At 38.5% G+C, this 18,217-nt stretch overlaps 1 protein-coding gene across 2 annotated transcripts; it reads right to left on the reverse strand.

Moving 5' to 3' along the window:
- Window positions 1–9,045: 9,045 nt before the first annotated feature.
- On the reverse strand, window positions 9,046–17,244 carry LOC120440876. Of its 2 annotated transcripts, XM_039614356.1 has the most exons (11): window positions 16,891–17,244; window positions 16,685–16,759; window positions 15,800–16,347; window positions 15,558–15,702; window positions 15,247–15,478; window positions 15,015–15,158; window positions 14,852–14,920; window positions 14,649–14,756; window positions 14,010–14,070; window positions 13,803–13,897; window positions 9,046–10,351 (listed from the first exon to the last, which is right to left on the reverse strand). In XM_039614356.1, the coding sequence occupies exons 10-11, from the start codon at window positions 13,868–13,870 to the stop codon at window positions 9,367–9,369; spliced, it is 1,053 nt and encodes a 350-aa protein (XP_039470290.1). In that variant the 5' UTR covers window positions 13,871–13,897; window positions 14,010–14,070; window positions 14,649–14,756; window positions 14,852–14,920; window positions 15,015–15,158; window positions 15,247–15,478; window positions 15,558–15,702; window positions 15,800–16,347; window positions 16,685–16,759; window positions 16,891–17,244; the 3' UTR covers window positions 9,046–9,366. The 2 variants fall into 2 exon arrangements, with proteins under 2 accessions (XP_039470290.1, XP_039470289.1); XM_039614355.1 differs by having other exon boundaries at window positions 14,010–14,756.
- Between the last annotated feature and the right edge of the window lie 973 nt (window positions 17,245–18,217).

Consider the following 18,217-nt stretch of genomic DNA (forward strand, 5'->3'; position numbering starts at 1 on the left):
GAGAAGTAGAACATCATAAGGACACTTCATTTTGCTGAATTTCCCGGAGAAACCAACCCAATGGATTAATGTAGTTCTATCTATCTATCTATCTATCTATCTATCTGATTAACATGAGTTCTGCATAGGTCTCACTCATTATGCTTCTACATGTAAACAGAGTCTCGTATATTTTGATTTTTGGGAGATGTGGGAATATATTTCTTTATTATTTCCTGATGTGATGCATTGTTGCATGTGTTACGATATAAAGAGAAGATACGGTCATGCTTAGCAGGTTAATCGCAGTGTTAACGCTACTGCACAGACACATTTTTGAAGCTAGACAGCAGCAGAATTTTGTTACAGATTTGTTATAAATAAGGGGACTTGTAATTTATTTTGTAGACTTATACATAAAAAAACACAAGGTAACCAAGAGGATTTAAAATGTGAACCTTATTGAATGTGATCCTTTTGTTAGAAGAGGAATGTGTGGAGAAAAGATGAACGCATGTGTAAATCAACAGAAACGAAAGATGTAAATTTCTGTATAGTAAACAGTCGAGGAAGAGCCTGCAGTCGAGCGCAACTCACGTCCTCTGTCTCTGCTCTTTGTAGAAGCTAAATAGTCATTAAAGCCATTACTGAGTTCCAGCTGCAATATTTAATGCAGCCACAGATGCATGTTAGTCAGTGTTCTGCTGTCTAACATGCAGCAGAACACTGCAGTATGTGTTCTGTGCCCGTTCCACCTATATTTATATTTAGTTAATTCATGTTTTCCATTTAATTTTGCAGGTTATCTTTTTAGAGTTTTAACAATCACTCTCCATTTATACCGTTTTAATCATGATCTTTAAAAAAAAAGTATAAATACGGAAAATTACATATAATAATAATAATAATAATAATAATTACATATAATACACTCAAATAAAGCATTCATTAATTTTTGAAATTTTTAATATACTGTATCATTAGCGACAGAGAGTGGGCAGAGTGCGCAAGTGTACAGCACTTTGTGTTCAGCTGGGGGTTGTTCTGAAAGTGCTATATAAATACATTGCTTGTTTGCTTGCATGGTTTTTCCTATTTTTTTTAAAAAACTAATTGACTATATACATACACCGCATATTTTACTAGGTTTCAGCACTGTGATACACTGATTTTTGAATGGTCATAACAACATTAGATCTGTTATTGTGAGTCATCAGAACTTCTGAGTGAAACATGGAACATCCCTCTGTAACCATGGTTATTCACGGTTATTCACTGTCAGGCTTGACATTACTCTAAGCAGCATACATGATTTTATGAATCAGCATTTGTGGATTTGTGGTTATGCTCACTCTCTCCCTTGCAGAATAACTTTGTTACAAGTAATACATTTGTTTTGCAATTAGGCTGACATGAGAAAATCGATGTGATGGAGTGGGAGAAGTGTGTCAGAGAAAGCAGCCCTAACTTGTAACAACAAAGCAAAAAAACCCCAAACTTTTTTCTGTACCAATGTCTTCATTTGAGGCTCTTAATAAATTCCAATTTTGTTTTCTGTGAATCTTCTGGACCTGAACTCAGACCTGCATCTCTGATCTTCTTGGCATCTTCACTATGAGCTATGACAATGTGAAGGAGCTGATCTTGTTCTGCTAAGTTTAGCCCAGGTGGAAATGCTGCTGAGAGGTTGTGGGTGGAGTAGGCCAGCTGATCAGTGAAGAGGCTGATGATTTTAAAAAGACCTATATGTTCAGAGGAGCCTGTATCTCTTCCTGCATTTATAGTTAGCTCTGTCTGTAGAAATGTTTGTATCTCAATAAATCTTGCTCCTTCTTCCTAAATCAGACAGCTACAACCTCTGTTACTGTACAGCGTGTGCTACTTGACTGCAAAGCTGTCATTTAGTTCCGTTTTAAGCTGGGATTTCGATTAAGTGGTCCACAGATAAAATTGTTAGTTATTCACATACAGAATTGTAAATGAATGACCTAGAGCAACTAGAGTTTGTATTTCTGTGTTTGCATCGCTGAGAAACTTTGACTTCTGCTAGCAGTTCTTAAACTTCCAGTGTTCTTTATCCCACAGGCTGAACTCTCCTCCCTGAGTCTCTGAATCCAATGAAATGAGAATGAACATTCAGTTATATAATGAAACATGCTGTAATTGAGGGGTTAGCTCATTATGCCACATTAGTCTGATATAAATAGTGAGCTATTAGACTTAATTTATTAGCTAGCTTCCTTTTATTAAAGAGCTTGGGGCTACATATGCTGTGACTCCTCATTTCCAAAACTGCTGCTTAAAATCTGATGGGGCCACCTGTGTGTTAGAAATTCTGACCATTGGTAATTTATTTTCACTGGTTGTGGACAATGGAAACTATTGTGGTATCGGTTATATTTAAATTGCTTTTATCTTCAGTCTCGACCCAATTAAAATATATATGATCAAATGAAAACATGTTCTTAGAGTACTAAAGTTTGATACTACTCTAAAACTTAAATCTCTTTAATGCAGAACTTTGTAGGAACCTATTTGGCAGCAGACATCTCCAATTTTTCTTTGTGAAGTCTGTGTACACAAAGTCATTGTTATATTGACAAGTTAACCATTGATCCAGTTTCCTAATTAAAGCACATAGGACTCACTGTGTACCAATCTGGAGCCACGAGCCTGGATACTTTTGTGAAATATAATAGAAGTCAGATTTTCAAGACATTAAGTCTAATGCCTAATTTTGCTGTTTTAAAAAAGAGATCATGCGTACAGAATTTGTATAATCTTACTTTTTTATCTTATAATTTTTGTTTTCTGAAGCATTCCCTCCTTTTCACCGCAGACATTAAATAAGATAGAGAATCTGTATCGTCAGTGAAGATGTTAATAAAAAAATACTGTTATAAAACAGTTTATAATTTTTTTTAAATCCTTAAAATTTTCTGTAGTTTATTGTCAGATGTTAATCTTGAAAAGTGCCTGACAGCAGGCAGACAGCATTTTATCTCTGATATGCACACTTTCGTTTCTCCAGAGCAGTGCTTTCTTCCGTTTCCACCGGTCCTGTCTGATCGGTAAGACTCATCAGTCATCAGAACGACTTGGCTTTACTTGGGTCAGAACAATAATATCCCTGCCAAGCGTGATGGACAGCTGAGGCGAGGTTGCGAACAGCGGCATGGTGTCAGGACACAGACTGAAGGTAGAGAGAAGACAAATGTTGACGTTTCCATCAGAAATCTGCTCAAGGTGATGTTTGGGGCGGCTGCACCCTGCACCTGCAATAAAACATCCTCCAAACATTTCTTCAAGGCCTCGACTGTGATTGCACTGCAGTGTTGCTCATTGAAAAAGCAGTCACAAGAAACACTTCAGGTTCATCCACACTGGGTTTTATTGGATCAGAGAGGGTTTTTTTTCCATTTTGAAATTTTTCTTCACACTCAAAGTGTGACAGCTGGAGTGGGGTGTGGGGAGTAAACTCACAGAAAGCATGTTGCTGCCTTCAATTCCCTCATGACATGACAGGATTTAATCATTGTAAGATCTGCTTGTGCCCTGCAGTGTTAAAAAGTCAAATTGATTTTGTTCCTAGAAAGGCTGCAACGACTGTATTGTTTTAAGCCTGGACTTTACTGGAAATACTTTTTGGCTGCTTGATAGTTCCCAACTATATACCCAGATTTGAAATTAATCAATTGGTGCCAGCCCCAACCCTTTTAAACAAATGTGCACATAGCCAGATTGTGAACGACTGAGTTGATTTCCCAAGGTGATCCCCTGCTGTTCAACCACTTAACATGACTGCAGTGGTTAGATCTACTGAAGCCCGGTATCGAAAACATGCTGTGATTTTGTGTCGTAGTCCATTCGCTTACAGCCCCGATGTATAAACAGGCATTTGTTTGAACAGTCAGATGAGGATCCTGGAGATGTTGCTGCTTTTTACAGGCTGCAGTATCCCTAACCATCTGTCAGAGTTCATTATTTAAACCGACATTTGTAATGGTGCTCCTGTGTGGTCGTTGACATGCAGCGTGTGTTCAGAGACTTCAAACACGCACACTCACACAAAACCTGCAAATACCAATTGCTGAGATGAACAAACGAAGAAGACAGGAGGTGTGTGCCATATTTGACAGTGATGTTTATACAGTTCAAACTTTAATAAACTCTAAATCAGAAATAGTTTGTGCGTAAACTCAGTAAATGCCATGAGTCACCAGTCACCAGTGAAGTGATTATAATTCAGATCACTGGTTGATGTTTTTATTTTCTCAATAAGGCGTGGTGTACTGTAGAGAGCCGAGAGAGTAGCTTCAGACGGCTTTCTATTGAACAGCACGCTGATCTAAAACTCACCGTGTGTGTTGTCGGGTTAGACAAACAGTGAGTGCATGCATCACTGCTGGGGAAATGATCTCATTGCAGTTAACAGACTCACTTACAGAGCAGGATGGGATCAGACTTTAGAATACATTTTCATCTACCCACTGATCTCACACAAACTCTATCTTGGTCAAAGTTTACCTGAAGGTTTAAAAAAAACACTGAAACACAAAAGCAAAAACAAAAGTAAACTGAACTAAGATTTTATATAACACTGATTTAATAGCAATAACTACAACAGACAGCCTGGAGAGATTCTGTTAAAACTCTTGCCTAAACCCTGTCAAATGTGGCTTCAACCTGGTCTAAACGGAACAAAATCAAACCTAATATGGCCTAAATATTAACCCCGTTGAATATCCACTGTCTTCTTGTTTTATTTTGTTCAGCTTAGCTGTTTTCACTGCCTTAAGACATTGTAAAGGTAAGGCTTTCAGCGCATTTGAGTAAAATAACAATAATTCAGTAATTTCCAAATGCACATAAGTGAAACTGAGTTATCCTGTCAGCTTCACTTTGATTATTTTGTATATTAACATTCAAATGGTGTTAACAGTGAGTTCAGGAAGCTGCTTAGTTGAGGTTTTCTGAATCAGCTCAATTTTAAGATTCAGACAGTTGTAAAAGATTTTGCTCCTTTTACATTCAGATTTTCTGGGAGAACTCATGAAAACACATGGTGAGAAAATCTTGTGATTCTATAGGCATTCATATCAATCAGCTCCGTCCTTCGCATTGTGACATTTTGATTGGATCCCGCAAGCATCTGTGGTAATAAATGATCTCCGGGATCTGCGTGACATCGTCTTCACTAGTCAAAACCATCAGCTCTCTCACTCTCTGTGAACAGGGCCCAATCACAACAGTAGCTGCCCCAAGGCTGAGTCATAGATGGAGAGACGACCAAAAAATGCACATCTTAATGATCAGCAGGCTGAATGCTGGATCCAAAACAAATGAATCCACACACCAAATGTCTCCCACATCAAGACTTACTTACTATATGAGGCTCTTCTTTAGATCTTTTCATATCTGCTCTAGATCTGCTTTTCTTCTTTAACATCAGTTACAGGAATATCTTACAAACACACAAAAAAACAAACCTTAGAAAAAACTGCAACTGATCCTTATTACTGGAAAGAATAGGAACAAATATCAAGTGTATTTTACTTTAGAAGAAAATGGGTTTTAAGTGTGCATTGCCTGGATATACACCTGAAAACAACTGAAGCATATGCATTTTGTCAGACACTAACAGTGGATCAAAGACATCCAGGGTTTTATAGTTTGCTGTTGAACATCTTATATGGATTATTACATTGTGGTGAGTTTTACTACCTGCTGGAACAAACAGTTGCAGCAGGATGGATCCATAAATCCCTGAATAACCGTCGTATTAATTCAGCGCTCCATAAAAGTGATGTTTGCTGCTGCTGACTTGATGACGTGCCATAAATATCTTCTGCCACCGAGGCTGATCGCTTCATCCGCCACTGAGCAGCGCACACATCCTGCACACATTAACAAAATCCATTCATATGGAAAAACACAAATGTTGTTAGTCGTTTCCCCGATTTACTAGTAATAAATGATTTTTTAACCGAGTGTCTTTTCTTTTTGAAAAATAATTATTTTAAGTATTAAAACTTGTTCTTAAGTAGTGCATTAAACATTTTTTTATTCCAGCTGTTTCAGTGTTGTATCACTGAGTTTTACCTGGAACTGTCATTAGTATCATTTTAATAAATGACCAGATTAACGTCCAGAGATCATTTGGTTTGAACCCTGATCATGGATTATGGGCCTAAGTAGAAATGAACATATTTTGATTATGATGAGAAAAGATGTGCAGCTGGAAATTTGTTTCAAAAATCTGCTGCATTGCACAATGAATCTCATATGTTACTCTGTTTTTTAATTCAATTTATATTTAACTATCGAGTTAACCAGTGTTGTTAAAAGAAGAATTATCAAGGGCACACATTTTCTGGGTGTTATAGTGTGTGACCAGCTCCCAAGACGTACAATTGCATGGCTGTTGTGAACAGAGACACTTCTAGTTTACCTGGCCAGCACTTGGTGGCGATTTATATCACAGAGAACAAATTAAGATATTTCTTGACAGTTTCAGGAACCACCTGGACAATTTTTCAGGGTGTTCCTTGTGAAAAACTGCACCAGTATATATTTTTTTGTTGAAGACAGGTTCAGAGTGACCTCCGCAGCCTGCTGTCAACAATGTAATGTGTGCTTTTTTTGGTGCCATATAGAATGCAGGATAGCTTTCACACAGCTGATTAATATGTCTGATGGTAATCTTGTTTTTAATAGTCCATGCTTTTCTGTTTTGGTAAGTAAATACAACCAGTTCCATATGTTTCAGATATGTTTGTAACATGAATACTGGTATGCAACAATAAAAGACACAATATGAGATCATATTTTACTATCTATTTATTAACATGTTTTAGTATAAAAACCGCCCTGCGACAGACTGGCGACCTGTCCAGGGTGTACCCCGCCTCTCGCCCTATGACAGCTGGGATAGGCTCCAGCGTCCCCCGCGACCCTGAAAAGGATAAGCGGAAGCGAATGGATGGATGGATGGATAGTATAAAAACCATTCATATAAAACATTCCTAATTAACTTTAGCATTAAGAAATAATAAGAAAAGCATTCACTGTCTTTTTCAGGGATCTGTATGAAACACATGGGTCAAGTAACCATGTAGTTTGGTCAAACGTGGAGTAGAGGTGCTCAGACATGGCACCACTGACAGAGTGAGCATGGAATATACAGAAGCACAGGCTGTTGTTGTCACTGTTGGGGTTGTACAAACACTTCCACTCTTGGTGCTAGAATGAGCCACACTTACACTATCAACACAAAGAGCAGAATTAGAGAGACCAGTGAAAGAAGCCACATTTGGACCTGCAGCACAAGCAGTAGCAGTATCAGCAGATTTAACACACCTATCACATAGAACATCATCATCATCAAGACCAATTTCACACACACACACACACACACACACACACACACACACACACACACACACAGCCTGGAACTGCTCAATTTCAATCCACCAATCAGAGAGGCTGCTTCTGTCTGGTTCCTCAGGCTGTTCACTTTTTCCTGTCAATACAGCTGCACCCCTTGCACACACAGACACAGACAGAGGCTTTCTGCAATGTATTTCTGACATGGAGCATTAACATAACATCTTAACAAAAGTATTTTGACTTAACAGAAATATAAAAACATAATAACAAGCTGAAGCTGTCTGCTGAAAACAGCTGAAAATAGCTGAAGAAGATGAAGTCAGTATTTGAAAAGTAGTTGAACTTGTAATCGTTTTGCTCAACTTAGCAAAAATGTAATAACTTGGCAGAAATGCAATAACTTAGAAGAAACATAATAACTTGGCAGAAATGGTACAACACAGCAGAATAATTGTAATTCAGCAGAAATGTTAATATTTAGCACAAACATAACAGCTTGGAAGAAGTGGTGTAACAGTATAACTTAATATACAGTAGTATAATAGTAGTAGAAATGTAACATAGTAGCAGAAATAGTATAATTTAGTAGAAAAGAAATAACTTAAGCAGAAATATTGGAAAAGCAAAATGGCCAGCTGAAAAAAGCTGAAGTTTTCTCAAAACTACTTATTTTTCAAATGTGAAAAATTGGCAGAAACATTAGAAAAGCAAGAGGGAACAGCCAGCAGATACACAAAATTACAAATATGGACACATATGAACACACACATGCACACAGAGACTCACACAAACACACAGACATGGAGCACCGAGGGGCCTGAGTGGATCTATGCCAGTCAATGAGTCTGAACTCAATTTGAATCCACCAATCAGAGAGGCTGTGTACTTTTTCCTGCCCAAACAGCTTCACCTGCTGCAGCCCTTACACACACACAGACAAAGAGAGACACAGGCTTTCTGCAGTGTATTTCTCATATAGAGGATTCCCCCTGAACAAATGGCAGATACACAAGGGTAAGGCAAAAAACAGCCGATATTCTGAAAATATTCAGCTTTTTTCATTTGAGATTCTTGAGTTTAGACATTTAAAATACACAATTCCACTCTTCCAGTGGTTTAAAGAATATGAGCTATTAATATTCATTCAGATGTGTTCTAGCTCTAAATTTTCTTTTGCCATTAGACAGTTTTTCTTATGTACATTTTCAAGCTGTTCAGCTAGTTTCTAAGTTCTTCTATGTGAATTTCAGTTCTGTGCTTTGGCTGTCAGGTGAATGTTTCGGTGTATTTCAGCCCATTAAACATGTTTTTCACCAAAGATTTCAGCAATTATAAAAATTCAAATCAAACTATTCAGCTATTAGCATTCACACTACATTTTCTACAGGAAACGCATTTTATATACCAGTTTCAGTTATTCTGTTAACATATGAACAACAGTAAGTTCAAACTGTAGTAAAAATGATACCATCAATATGTTATGTTACTGAACTACACTTACTGGACTTGTGGAAGTATTTTGAGAACCATAAGAGACTCTTACAAATGTTTGAAAGACAAAACCCTTTAATATAGATGGAGACTGGTGTAGAAATATGAATGAGTTTATAAAATTTGATTTCTGTCATGGTGTGCTGTGACAGGCAGGTTGTAGGACCCAAACACAGGACTCTTACGTGGAATGAAACTTAAATCGACATTTTTTATTGCTGGAAAAACATTTTCATTAGAGATAAACGTCACAAAAAACAAACCAAAAACTCGTATAGATACTCAACTGGACTCAAGAAACTAAAAACTAAGAAACAAGAACGAGGAAAACAAATCTGGAACTATGAACAAGAATTAAGTAAAGAACCCTAAGGGGAAAAAAACACCCAGCCCACTGAAAACTAAAGAAACCCTAAAAACATGAACAACAGTCATTAAGGAACATATTTACATATTTGCAGTTACTGGAACACCAATACTGGGTCGCAGACAGTTTCAGTTTCAGTGTCAATCAGTGACTTTTGGTCTGCAACAACAGCAGAACAGACTTTGAAGTCTTTTGAAGAAGCCCTTTTTCTTCTTCTTCTTATTGATCTGAAGGTCTTTGGACTTCATACTGGGTTCAGGAAAAGGTTCCTCACAGGGAACATCAGGAACTGGCCCAATTTTCGAAAGAGATCCTTTGATCTTAAGATCTTCGCTGTTAAGACTGGATTCGGACTCTGCAAAGGGTTCCTCACAGGGAACGTCAGCCACTGCCACAGTTTCTGAAAGAGGCCCTTTGATCGTAAGGTCTTCAGGCTTCATACTAGATGAACTTACAGCATGAAGTTCCTTACCGGGAACATCAGGCTCTGGCACACTTTCTGAAAGAGGTCCTTCGATCTTAAGGTCTTGAGAACTCAGATTGGATGCCCTTTCAGCAAGAAGTTCCTCACAAAGAACTTCAGGCACTGGAACATGTTCTGAAAAAGATCCTTCGGCTGGTGGAACATTTGCCATTGAAAGACCGTCAGAGGAGCGTTCTTCATTTTTGTTCTTCACATCAGGAAGAGTTGAAGGGGGCTCAAACATTTCAGATATCCGGATCATTGCTACATCAGCAATGGTCTTCAGCAACACTGGTGCAAAGTTTGCAATTTTGATCGACAGAATTTCTTGAGGAAATTTCTTTCTGATCTCCGTCAGGATGCTGTCGACCATATTGTCTCGGATGGAGCGTGTGAAGATGGCCTGTGTTTCCTTCGCTGTGAGACTGTTGGAGACACGATCCAAAGTGGCCTTGGTGACACTCGTTGATAGGATGCTTAGAGTCTGGGAGGCCATGTTTAGGAGGGGACGAGGAGGAAGCTCCCAGAAGCCCTGGAGAACGCGGGGAACTACCTCGATCACTACCTCCTGCGCTGTGAGCAGTTTGGTGTTATGCTGTTGCTGCTGCTTCTTTTTAAGGATTTCAACGTAATCTTTCACCATGCTGAGGAGTTTAGGTGTTCTGTAGAAAAACATTATAAGAATTATTTTTTAAACATATTCAAAGCATCACTTAAATATTGAGACACTGTAGCTGGACTGTTAACCCTATAATGCCCTTTCTGTCATACTTGATACATGAGTTTCTGAGACCTCTATCTCATCAACATGATCAATACTTGCCATAATTTCAAAATGTTATGGACAAAACTCTTTTTTTTTGTCTAAAGTTAACATTGTTGTTAACAAAAAGTTGCCAAAAACACCCAATGTATCAAATGCTATACAAAAAAATATAATAAATACATAATAAAAGTATATCATACACAAGATGACATAGCAAAAAACAAATTTGTGGATTTTGTTTAAAGGGTTAATAAACATCTCAGTTCCAAAAAATCAGAATTTTCTGGTAGAGCTGGGCGATATATCGAGTTTTTTAAAAATATCGATTTATTTTTATACCAGATATAAGATGTGACAATATCCTTTATATCGATATAGTCTATAGCTGTGTCCCAAAACGTCGGCTGCATCCTTCGGAGGACCCGGCCTTCACGGTCTACGTGGGCCGGGTCCTTCGAAGACCGAGAAGGCCGGAAGTGCGAGGCTGTGAAATGGGACGGTCTAGCCTTCAGATTTGAGTCACCGCTGTGTCGGTGGAGTTTAATAAACTCGGCCGTCTGCTCCTTGCTATCTAAAATATAACAGGACACTGGCGTAAATTCTCGACCGTCTCACACTTCTGTTTAATCAGTTTTCTTTTTGATGTTTATTCAGCTGTGTGAAAATCCCGGAAGAACCCACCCGATGGATTAATAAAGTTTTATTTAATCTAATAATCTAATAACTTTGATCTCAGCCAACCCGATTTACTCACGAACAAATAAAACACCGAAATAAGGCAAACAATTACATTTTTAAGTTATCCGAGTGACTTATATATCATGTTTAACCTGAGTAGCGAAAGAGCGGGGTCTGAAAACGATGAAGCCGGAGTCCGCTGCTCGCCGGCTCGGCGACCATTGAACCCCCTGTTTGCTATCGGCGGGTGGGTAACAGACGTCGAAAAGCGTCGGCGCACTTTTGCAAATATGGCGATGTCTTGATAAACCAAGCAGATATTTGAAATTTACACCGCCACTTTCTCGCCTGAAAATATGTTGAAAGTTTATTTTGTGACCCAGAAAGAGTAATAAGACTAATTTTAAAACTTATTAGCGGCTGCCATTGTTGGCAGCTGAAATTTGGCTGGACCGCGCTATGAATTCTGGGATATGGTGGGCCACGAAGGACACACCCAACCCATCCTTCAAATTCGGGGAAATGAAGGACGCATTTGTCGGCCGCATTTGAAGGAGTCGACGAATTGGGACAGCCTTCGTGGCCGGGCTGTGACGTAATCGGCCTTCAAATGCGGCCACCGGAGGATGCAGCCGACGTTTTGGGACACAGCTAACGTTATTATGCTCAGTGTCTTTTAGTTTACATTTTGACTGCACAATTGTGAGCTCTTTGTTATGCACAAAACAACATAGTTCATTCATTCAACTGAAACGGCTGTCTGTGTTTTTGTTGAGAGAGTGAAATCTTACTTAGACAAGAGCAGTTGTGTTGCGGCTGTTTTTCTTGATTTCAAGCGTGCGTTTGACACTGTGAATCATCTTAAGCTCTTGTCTAGACTGTCGACATTTAACTTTAGTAATCATACTGTTAAATGGATACAGTCTTATCTATCAGATAGAAAACAATGTGTGCAAATAAAGAATAGCAAGTCACCCTATCTTTACTGTACGCAAGGTGTCCCCCAGGGTTCAATTCTAGGCCCCCTGTTATTTTCACTTTATGTAAATGACTTGCCTAATGTGTGCAAAAATGTGGACACGATCATGTATGCTGATGATACGGTATTTTTACATGAAGCCAAAACTGCTGATGATGCAGCCCATCAGCTTTCACTGGCATTACATGATTTACAAAAATGGCTGAATGACTCATGCCTGTGCCTTAATTTTAAAAAGACCGTATCAATGTTTTTTAGTAAACCTAAAACAACCGTGGCTGCAGTAAAAGTTTGCTTGGGTGCACAAGAATTAATTAATGTTGAGGAATTTAAGTATCTGGGAGTGCTACTAGACTCTAAATTATCCTTTAAAAACACATTAGAAAAGTAGTGAAAACTGTAAATGTTAATATACAGAACTTTAGACATATCCGCACATCATTAACAGACACAGCAGCGATTACATTCCTGCATTCTATGATACTGGCTCATATTGAATATTGTATTACAAGTTGGTCCTATACGAGCTCTGCTGCTATTGGGCCAATTGAAGTATGCTACAAAAGAGCATTGAAAATATTAGATAAAACCTTTTTCATATCACCATTGTCAAATTTTAGATAAATACAAGTTTTAAATTTTACTAATTTCAAATTATTTAAATCTGCCTGTCTAATATACAAAGTTATACATGGTCTGGCGCCTCCACCAATGAGTGATTTTATTAAACAAAAATCTAGCAGTGTTGCGGGTCTCGATTGACTCGAGCCACTGTTAGAGGTGATTGTGAATTGACATTCAGGCGGACCACCTTTTCACAGAATGCTCTGTCATACCAGGGAGTGAGCTTCTGGAATAGTCTTCCACTGTCAGTGAGGGAAAGTACAAGTCTACCCATCTTTAAGAGTCACTTAAAAGGGCGGTTGAGGGACACACAAACATGTGATCATGTTTAATAATCATGCTTTATATTGGACGGAAAAAGAGTTAGTGTATTACTAAAGGGAAACAACTGTTAGTGCAATGGGTGAACATAATATCACGATAGTCAGGGCATATGCAATACTGGGGTTTGTGCAATATAATTGATGTGTTTCCGTTATTGTTATCTATGCTGTCCTCTGTGTCCACTCTTCTTGTCATTTGTTTGTTCTAGTATAATGTGATGACTGTTTTTGTCTCTGTTACATGACCTGTAAATAGTGTCTCTGTATGTTTTTACTAACTTGTGTTTAACACCAACCTGCCAGAGGGTCTGCAGATGGAAATTAGCCCAAGGCTATAATCTGGCATATTTACATTTATTAAAATGTTCATTAATATGTATTGCCCCTCTTTCTAAAAAAAAATAAAAATAAATAAAATAAATAGTTTTCTTTTATTTATAGAGCATCATTATTTAATAAATGCTCATAATTTATTTTTGAGTAGTTTTTTTCATGTACATCTATGCTGTATGTTAATAAAAGTGCCTGTGTGACATCTGGGACACAGCTTTGACTAAGAACTCTCTTTTTGTTCTTACTTTATGGCTTTAAAAAAAATATCGAGATATATATCTTATATCGCCATCCAGCTAAAAAATATTGAGATATGAATTTTGGGTCATATCGCCCAGCTCTATTTTCTGGCTATTTTTTGGTGGGTTGGGTCTTGGAGGGTTAATAATTGTATATTACATGTGACTCACTGAAATTTAGGAGGTATGGCCTCTGAGAACTGAAGAAGCATTCTAGCTTGAAATTCAACGTCCCTCATTTTATTGATGACGTTTACCGCCCATACCTGAAACAGAAAACACATTTACAGTGCAGTTATGTTTAAAGGTTATGTGAACATAATGAAAAAATAAATAAATTCCAAATTACTACAAATCTTGTGAGTTTTCTAGTCTTACCAGCCTCAGAAGAGGTTTGGCTTCCTCTTCTTCAAAATCCTCTCATTCAAACTCCCATAGCCTTCAAAAAAAAGGCAAAACAGAGGTTTTCTCTCAGCATTTACACTTCATCACAAACAGACTTTCAGGTGTAGGGATGGGTATCGTTTAGGTTTTATCCGATACCGGTGCCAAAACGGTACTTTTGAAACGGTGCCGGTGCTTAAAGAATAAAGAACACAAACTTCGTCCAAAAACCTCGTGTTTTTATTTTTCCCAGTAATTTTTTTTTAAGCAAAAATGATAACAAAGTTAGCCCTTTCTGTCAATAAAACATAACTTCTTTGGTTGGAACCAGTGCTTAAACAATTGAAAACACAAACTTTGTCATGAAACCTGTGATGTTTAGCAGTTTTTTTGCAAGAAGATAATCATATTAGCCTTTTCTGGAGCTATACGGCATCGCTCTTGGCTGATGGCATGCCCAGCACAAGAGAAAACTCTTTCAGAAGGCGTTGATGAGGGTGGGACACACAAGTATTTTTCTGATAGGGCAGATAAATTGGGGAGTGTATCCCTCTTACTCCACCACCAGGCCACAGGGTCTTGTCCAGAGGTAATTCCTGGCAGTCTTTTGTATATTTGAAGCTCCTTCTGTACCTGCACTGTGATTGAGGGGACTCTACCCGCTTGAGAAGCAGCCTTTTGAAGCTCTCTGTCTTCATACTCAAACAGCTTTTCTAAGGGTGACTTCTGGACCTTACTTAGCTGAAAAACAACAAAAAAAGATGTGTGAGGTTTGCAAAATAAATAAAGATCACTTTTAGAATGTAGTGGTTGTGTTAGAAAAAATCTGAAATTACATATTTTTCTGGCTTGTCCATGTCAGCATCATCCACCTCGCTGTGTGCTTTGGGGTCCTCAGTGGGAGGCTATGGACACACAGATAGTACAAGAGCATTCCTTCAACATAGAAACTACATCATGATGCAAAAGGACAAGATTGTACACACACAATGAAAATACCTGTGCAACTGCTGCTGTGGCATTTGCAACTGCTGCCTTCTCCAACCTGTCCCAGATGTCAGTAGCTGCCTCACCACCTAGCCTGCCTTTAAAACGTGGGTCCATCATCGTGGCCTCCTTCAGAAATTTCTGAAGGTTTTCATCCTTTAAGTAAAACAAGATATAACATAGGAGCTGATACTGAAAAAAGGTAACCCTATTTTTCATGCGCATTGATATTGTCTGCAAATACCTGATATCTTTTCTGCAGACTACCCCAGACTTTCCCTTTTATTGAAGAGGTGAAAACACTGTCTTCATCACATTGTCTGAAATGTGCCTCCAGCTTGGCCAGGATGGGGATGATTTAGCTGCATGTGGGTGACTTGTCACTTGACACACACATGGTTGACGTGTACAGGACTTGGATGCACTTAATAAACTCCTCTGCCTTCATTAAATCGGTGTGTGTGAACCTTTCTAGCCTGTTGAAAAATATTCACAATGTTAAAGGTAACTGACATAATTTAGCTCTTGCAAGTGATGCTCATGTCATTCACTTACTTGTCCTTCTCCATAGGCTTCCTCAGCCGTAGATCCAGAGCAGCTGCCTGGATTGCATCAAACTGCTCCATAAATCTCTCCACCATTAGGAAGCGAGAATTCCAGCGCGTCTTAACGTCAAGAATTACATTATGCTCTGGCAAATCTAAAGCACAGATAGACACAAACATATTTTAAATTACTATAAAAAAGGTAATATGAATAACAATACTTCTTGATATGTAACTGCATGCGCTACTTACTCAGGATTCGCTGCTTTTCTCTGAGCACAGTTTTGCTCAACGATGAACGTTTGAGCCACACCACAACTGAACGGATTTTGGCACACCAGCTGGAAACTGCAGGAATGTCATACACCTTTTGTGCGGCCAGGTTGAGGGTATGAGCAAAGCATCCCACTTTTAAAAAGTCCAATTTTTTCAAAGCAACATCCATGTTGCAGGCATTGTCTACAGTGGCAGCAATTATTTTCCCTCCCAAGTGAAATTGCTCCACAAGACTTGATATTTCTTTAGCGACAACTGGACCTGTTTGTGACTCACAAACTGCTTCAGTGCTAAGCACATTCTGCTTCATTTTGCCTTTGTAGATGTAGTGAACAGTCACTGTGAGGAAATGGTCCTGAGCAATACTGGTCCATCCACCACAGGTGATAGCGACCTTGTTAACCTGTGCCAAATTCTGGATGAGGTTGCTTTTCTCCACGCAATACCAAGCAGGTACAAGTGTGTTGGATAGATCATCCCTCGATGGGGGCTGATCCCTTGGATTAAGGGCAGTGGACATCTCCCTGAATTAAAAAAAAAAAAAAAACAAACCAAAACAAAACAAAAAACAAATTTATAAAAAGAAAGTGTTTTTGACTTGAAATTTAATTCTTTTTTTCAGATAAAATAAATAAAACATATAAACCAGTTCCCAAAATAAACAGAAAATACATTTGAATTTTCATTAATTTTTTTCGTCCAGATAAAAAATAAAAACATATAGTTCACCTTTTATTAAAATATAGTTTACTTATAATATTTAGAGAAGACTTACAAAGCTAAGCAGCTATGAACATATTAACCTTTACAGTATTATACAGTCTATTTTTTTTAATGTAAGAGTAATACAACATTTTTCACCTGAATGATGGCGACTCCACCGTTGAAAATGGATGGAGATCTTTGACTACTTTTTGGCCAGGGTGAAGGGAGTATCTGCCATCAAACAAGAAGACAGCCACATGTAACTACGACGGTGTTTGCTAGTTCACCTTACATGCATTAATTTAATAACGTGGTTAGCTTACTCAACTTAAATTGCACACGAACAACATTAAGATACTCACCCAGAGAAGAACGGGTGCTGCTGCCATCATCATCATCATCATCAGTTATCATTTCTGCTACACTGGCAGGGCTAGGGGCCGGACTCTCCTCTTCGGGTTCTTGGATGTTGCTAACTCCGAGAACAGGCACCACACCCGCAGTAAATGTGCTCGGTGTGATGTCTTGCTGCAAGTTATCAAATATGGTGCATTTCTCGGCTTTTAAAAAAACGCCATGCGACGCCATGTGTTTCATTAGATTTGAGGTGTTACCTCCTTTGCACATTATTACCTTTAAGCATTTGTTGCAGGCTGCTGAGTTTATATCTTTTGCTGTGAAGTACAGCCACACTCTCGAGCGCTTCACCTTCGCCATTTTAGCTCTGCTCTAAAAAAAAAAACCCGTACGTACCTGGGCCCGCCTACTATCCTTGGAAAGGTAGTGATTGGCTAGATTTCTCAGGGAAAAAAAGCACCGAAATGAAGCACCGAATTGTGCGCTGCTTTTCGGTCTGGTTACTACCGTTTATGTCAGAACCGGTTCCACAATGGCACCGGACACCGGTACCCATCCCTATTCAGGTGTCACAGTAACTCACTGCTCTCTGAGTGTCTCCCTGCTTTTCTCCACCAAAAGATCTCTCAGATCTTCAGCAGTGACATTAGGTGGAATTAGATCTTCCTGATGAAGTCGGAGAAACTCCATCATAATCGCAATCTAAAAATAAAAGGAGACATTTAATCACCACCACTCTCAGGTCCTCAGAAATTACCTGATATTTTCTGTCAGCTTTGGTTTGCATGAATCTGGGTCTTACCTGAGTCCTGTAGCCCGGAAGATACCAGCAGATCTTTACAGCTGTTTCATAAATCGGTGTGTTGAACAACACCTGTCAAAGAAATAGCAATTTAGTCATTGTTACTTTAAATGATTCTCAGTTTGTCAACTTTTAAAACTACATCAAATTCTTCAAATTATTGAAATGCAGTAAAAACAAAAACTGTCACATACCCTGATAGGTTTATAGATCCCTTGACTTGATTCCATTTAGACGTTGTCAAATCACAGTCGGGAAGAAAAACTTTTAAGTGCTCTCCAACGATGGCGTGCGGCGGGCTCTTGACCTGAAAATGCTCTCAACTCGGTGGTCTTGTCGAACAGATGAGCTCTTTTGACAGTCTGCTTATTTATGAATGCAGAATTTCTTGAACAGTCACCATGGAAACCTGATGCAGCTTCATGTTATTAAATTAAAAGAAAACTATGTATTTTGCACTACATTACACTAAACTTCATTTATCATATAAGTAAATAAAGTGTGGGTTAGGTCACTCCTGTGAAAAGAGC

Source organism: Oreochromis aureus, linkage group 7 (genome assembly GCF_013358895.1).
Source record: "Oreochromis aureus strain Israel breed Guangdong linkage group 7, ZZ_aureus, whole genome shotgun sequence".
NCBI lineage: Eukaryota > Metazoa > Chordata > Actinopteri > Cichliformes > Cichlidae > Oreochromis > Oreochromis aureus.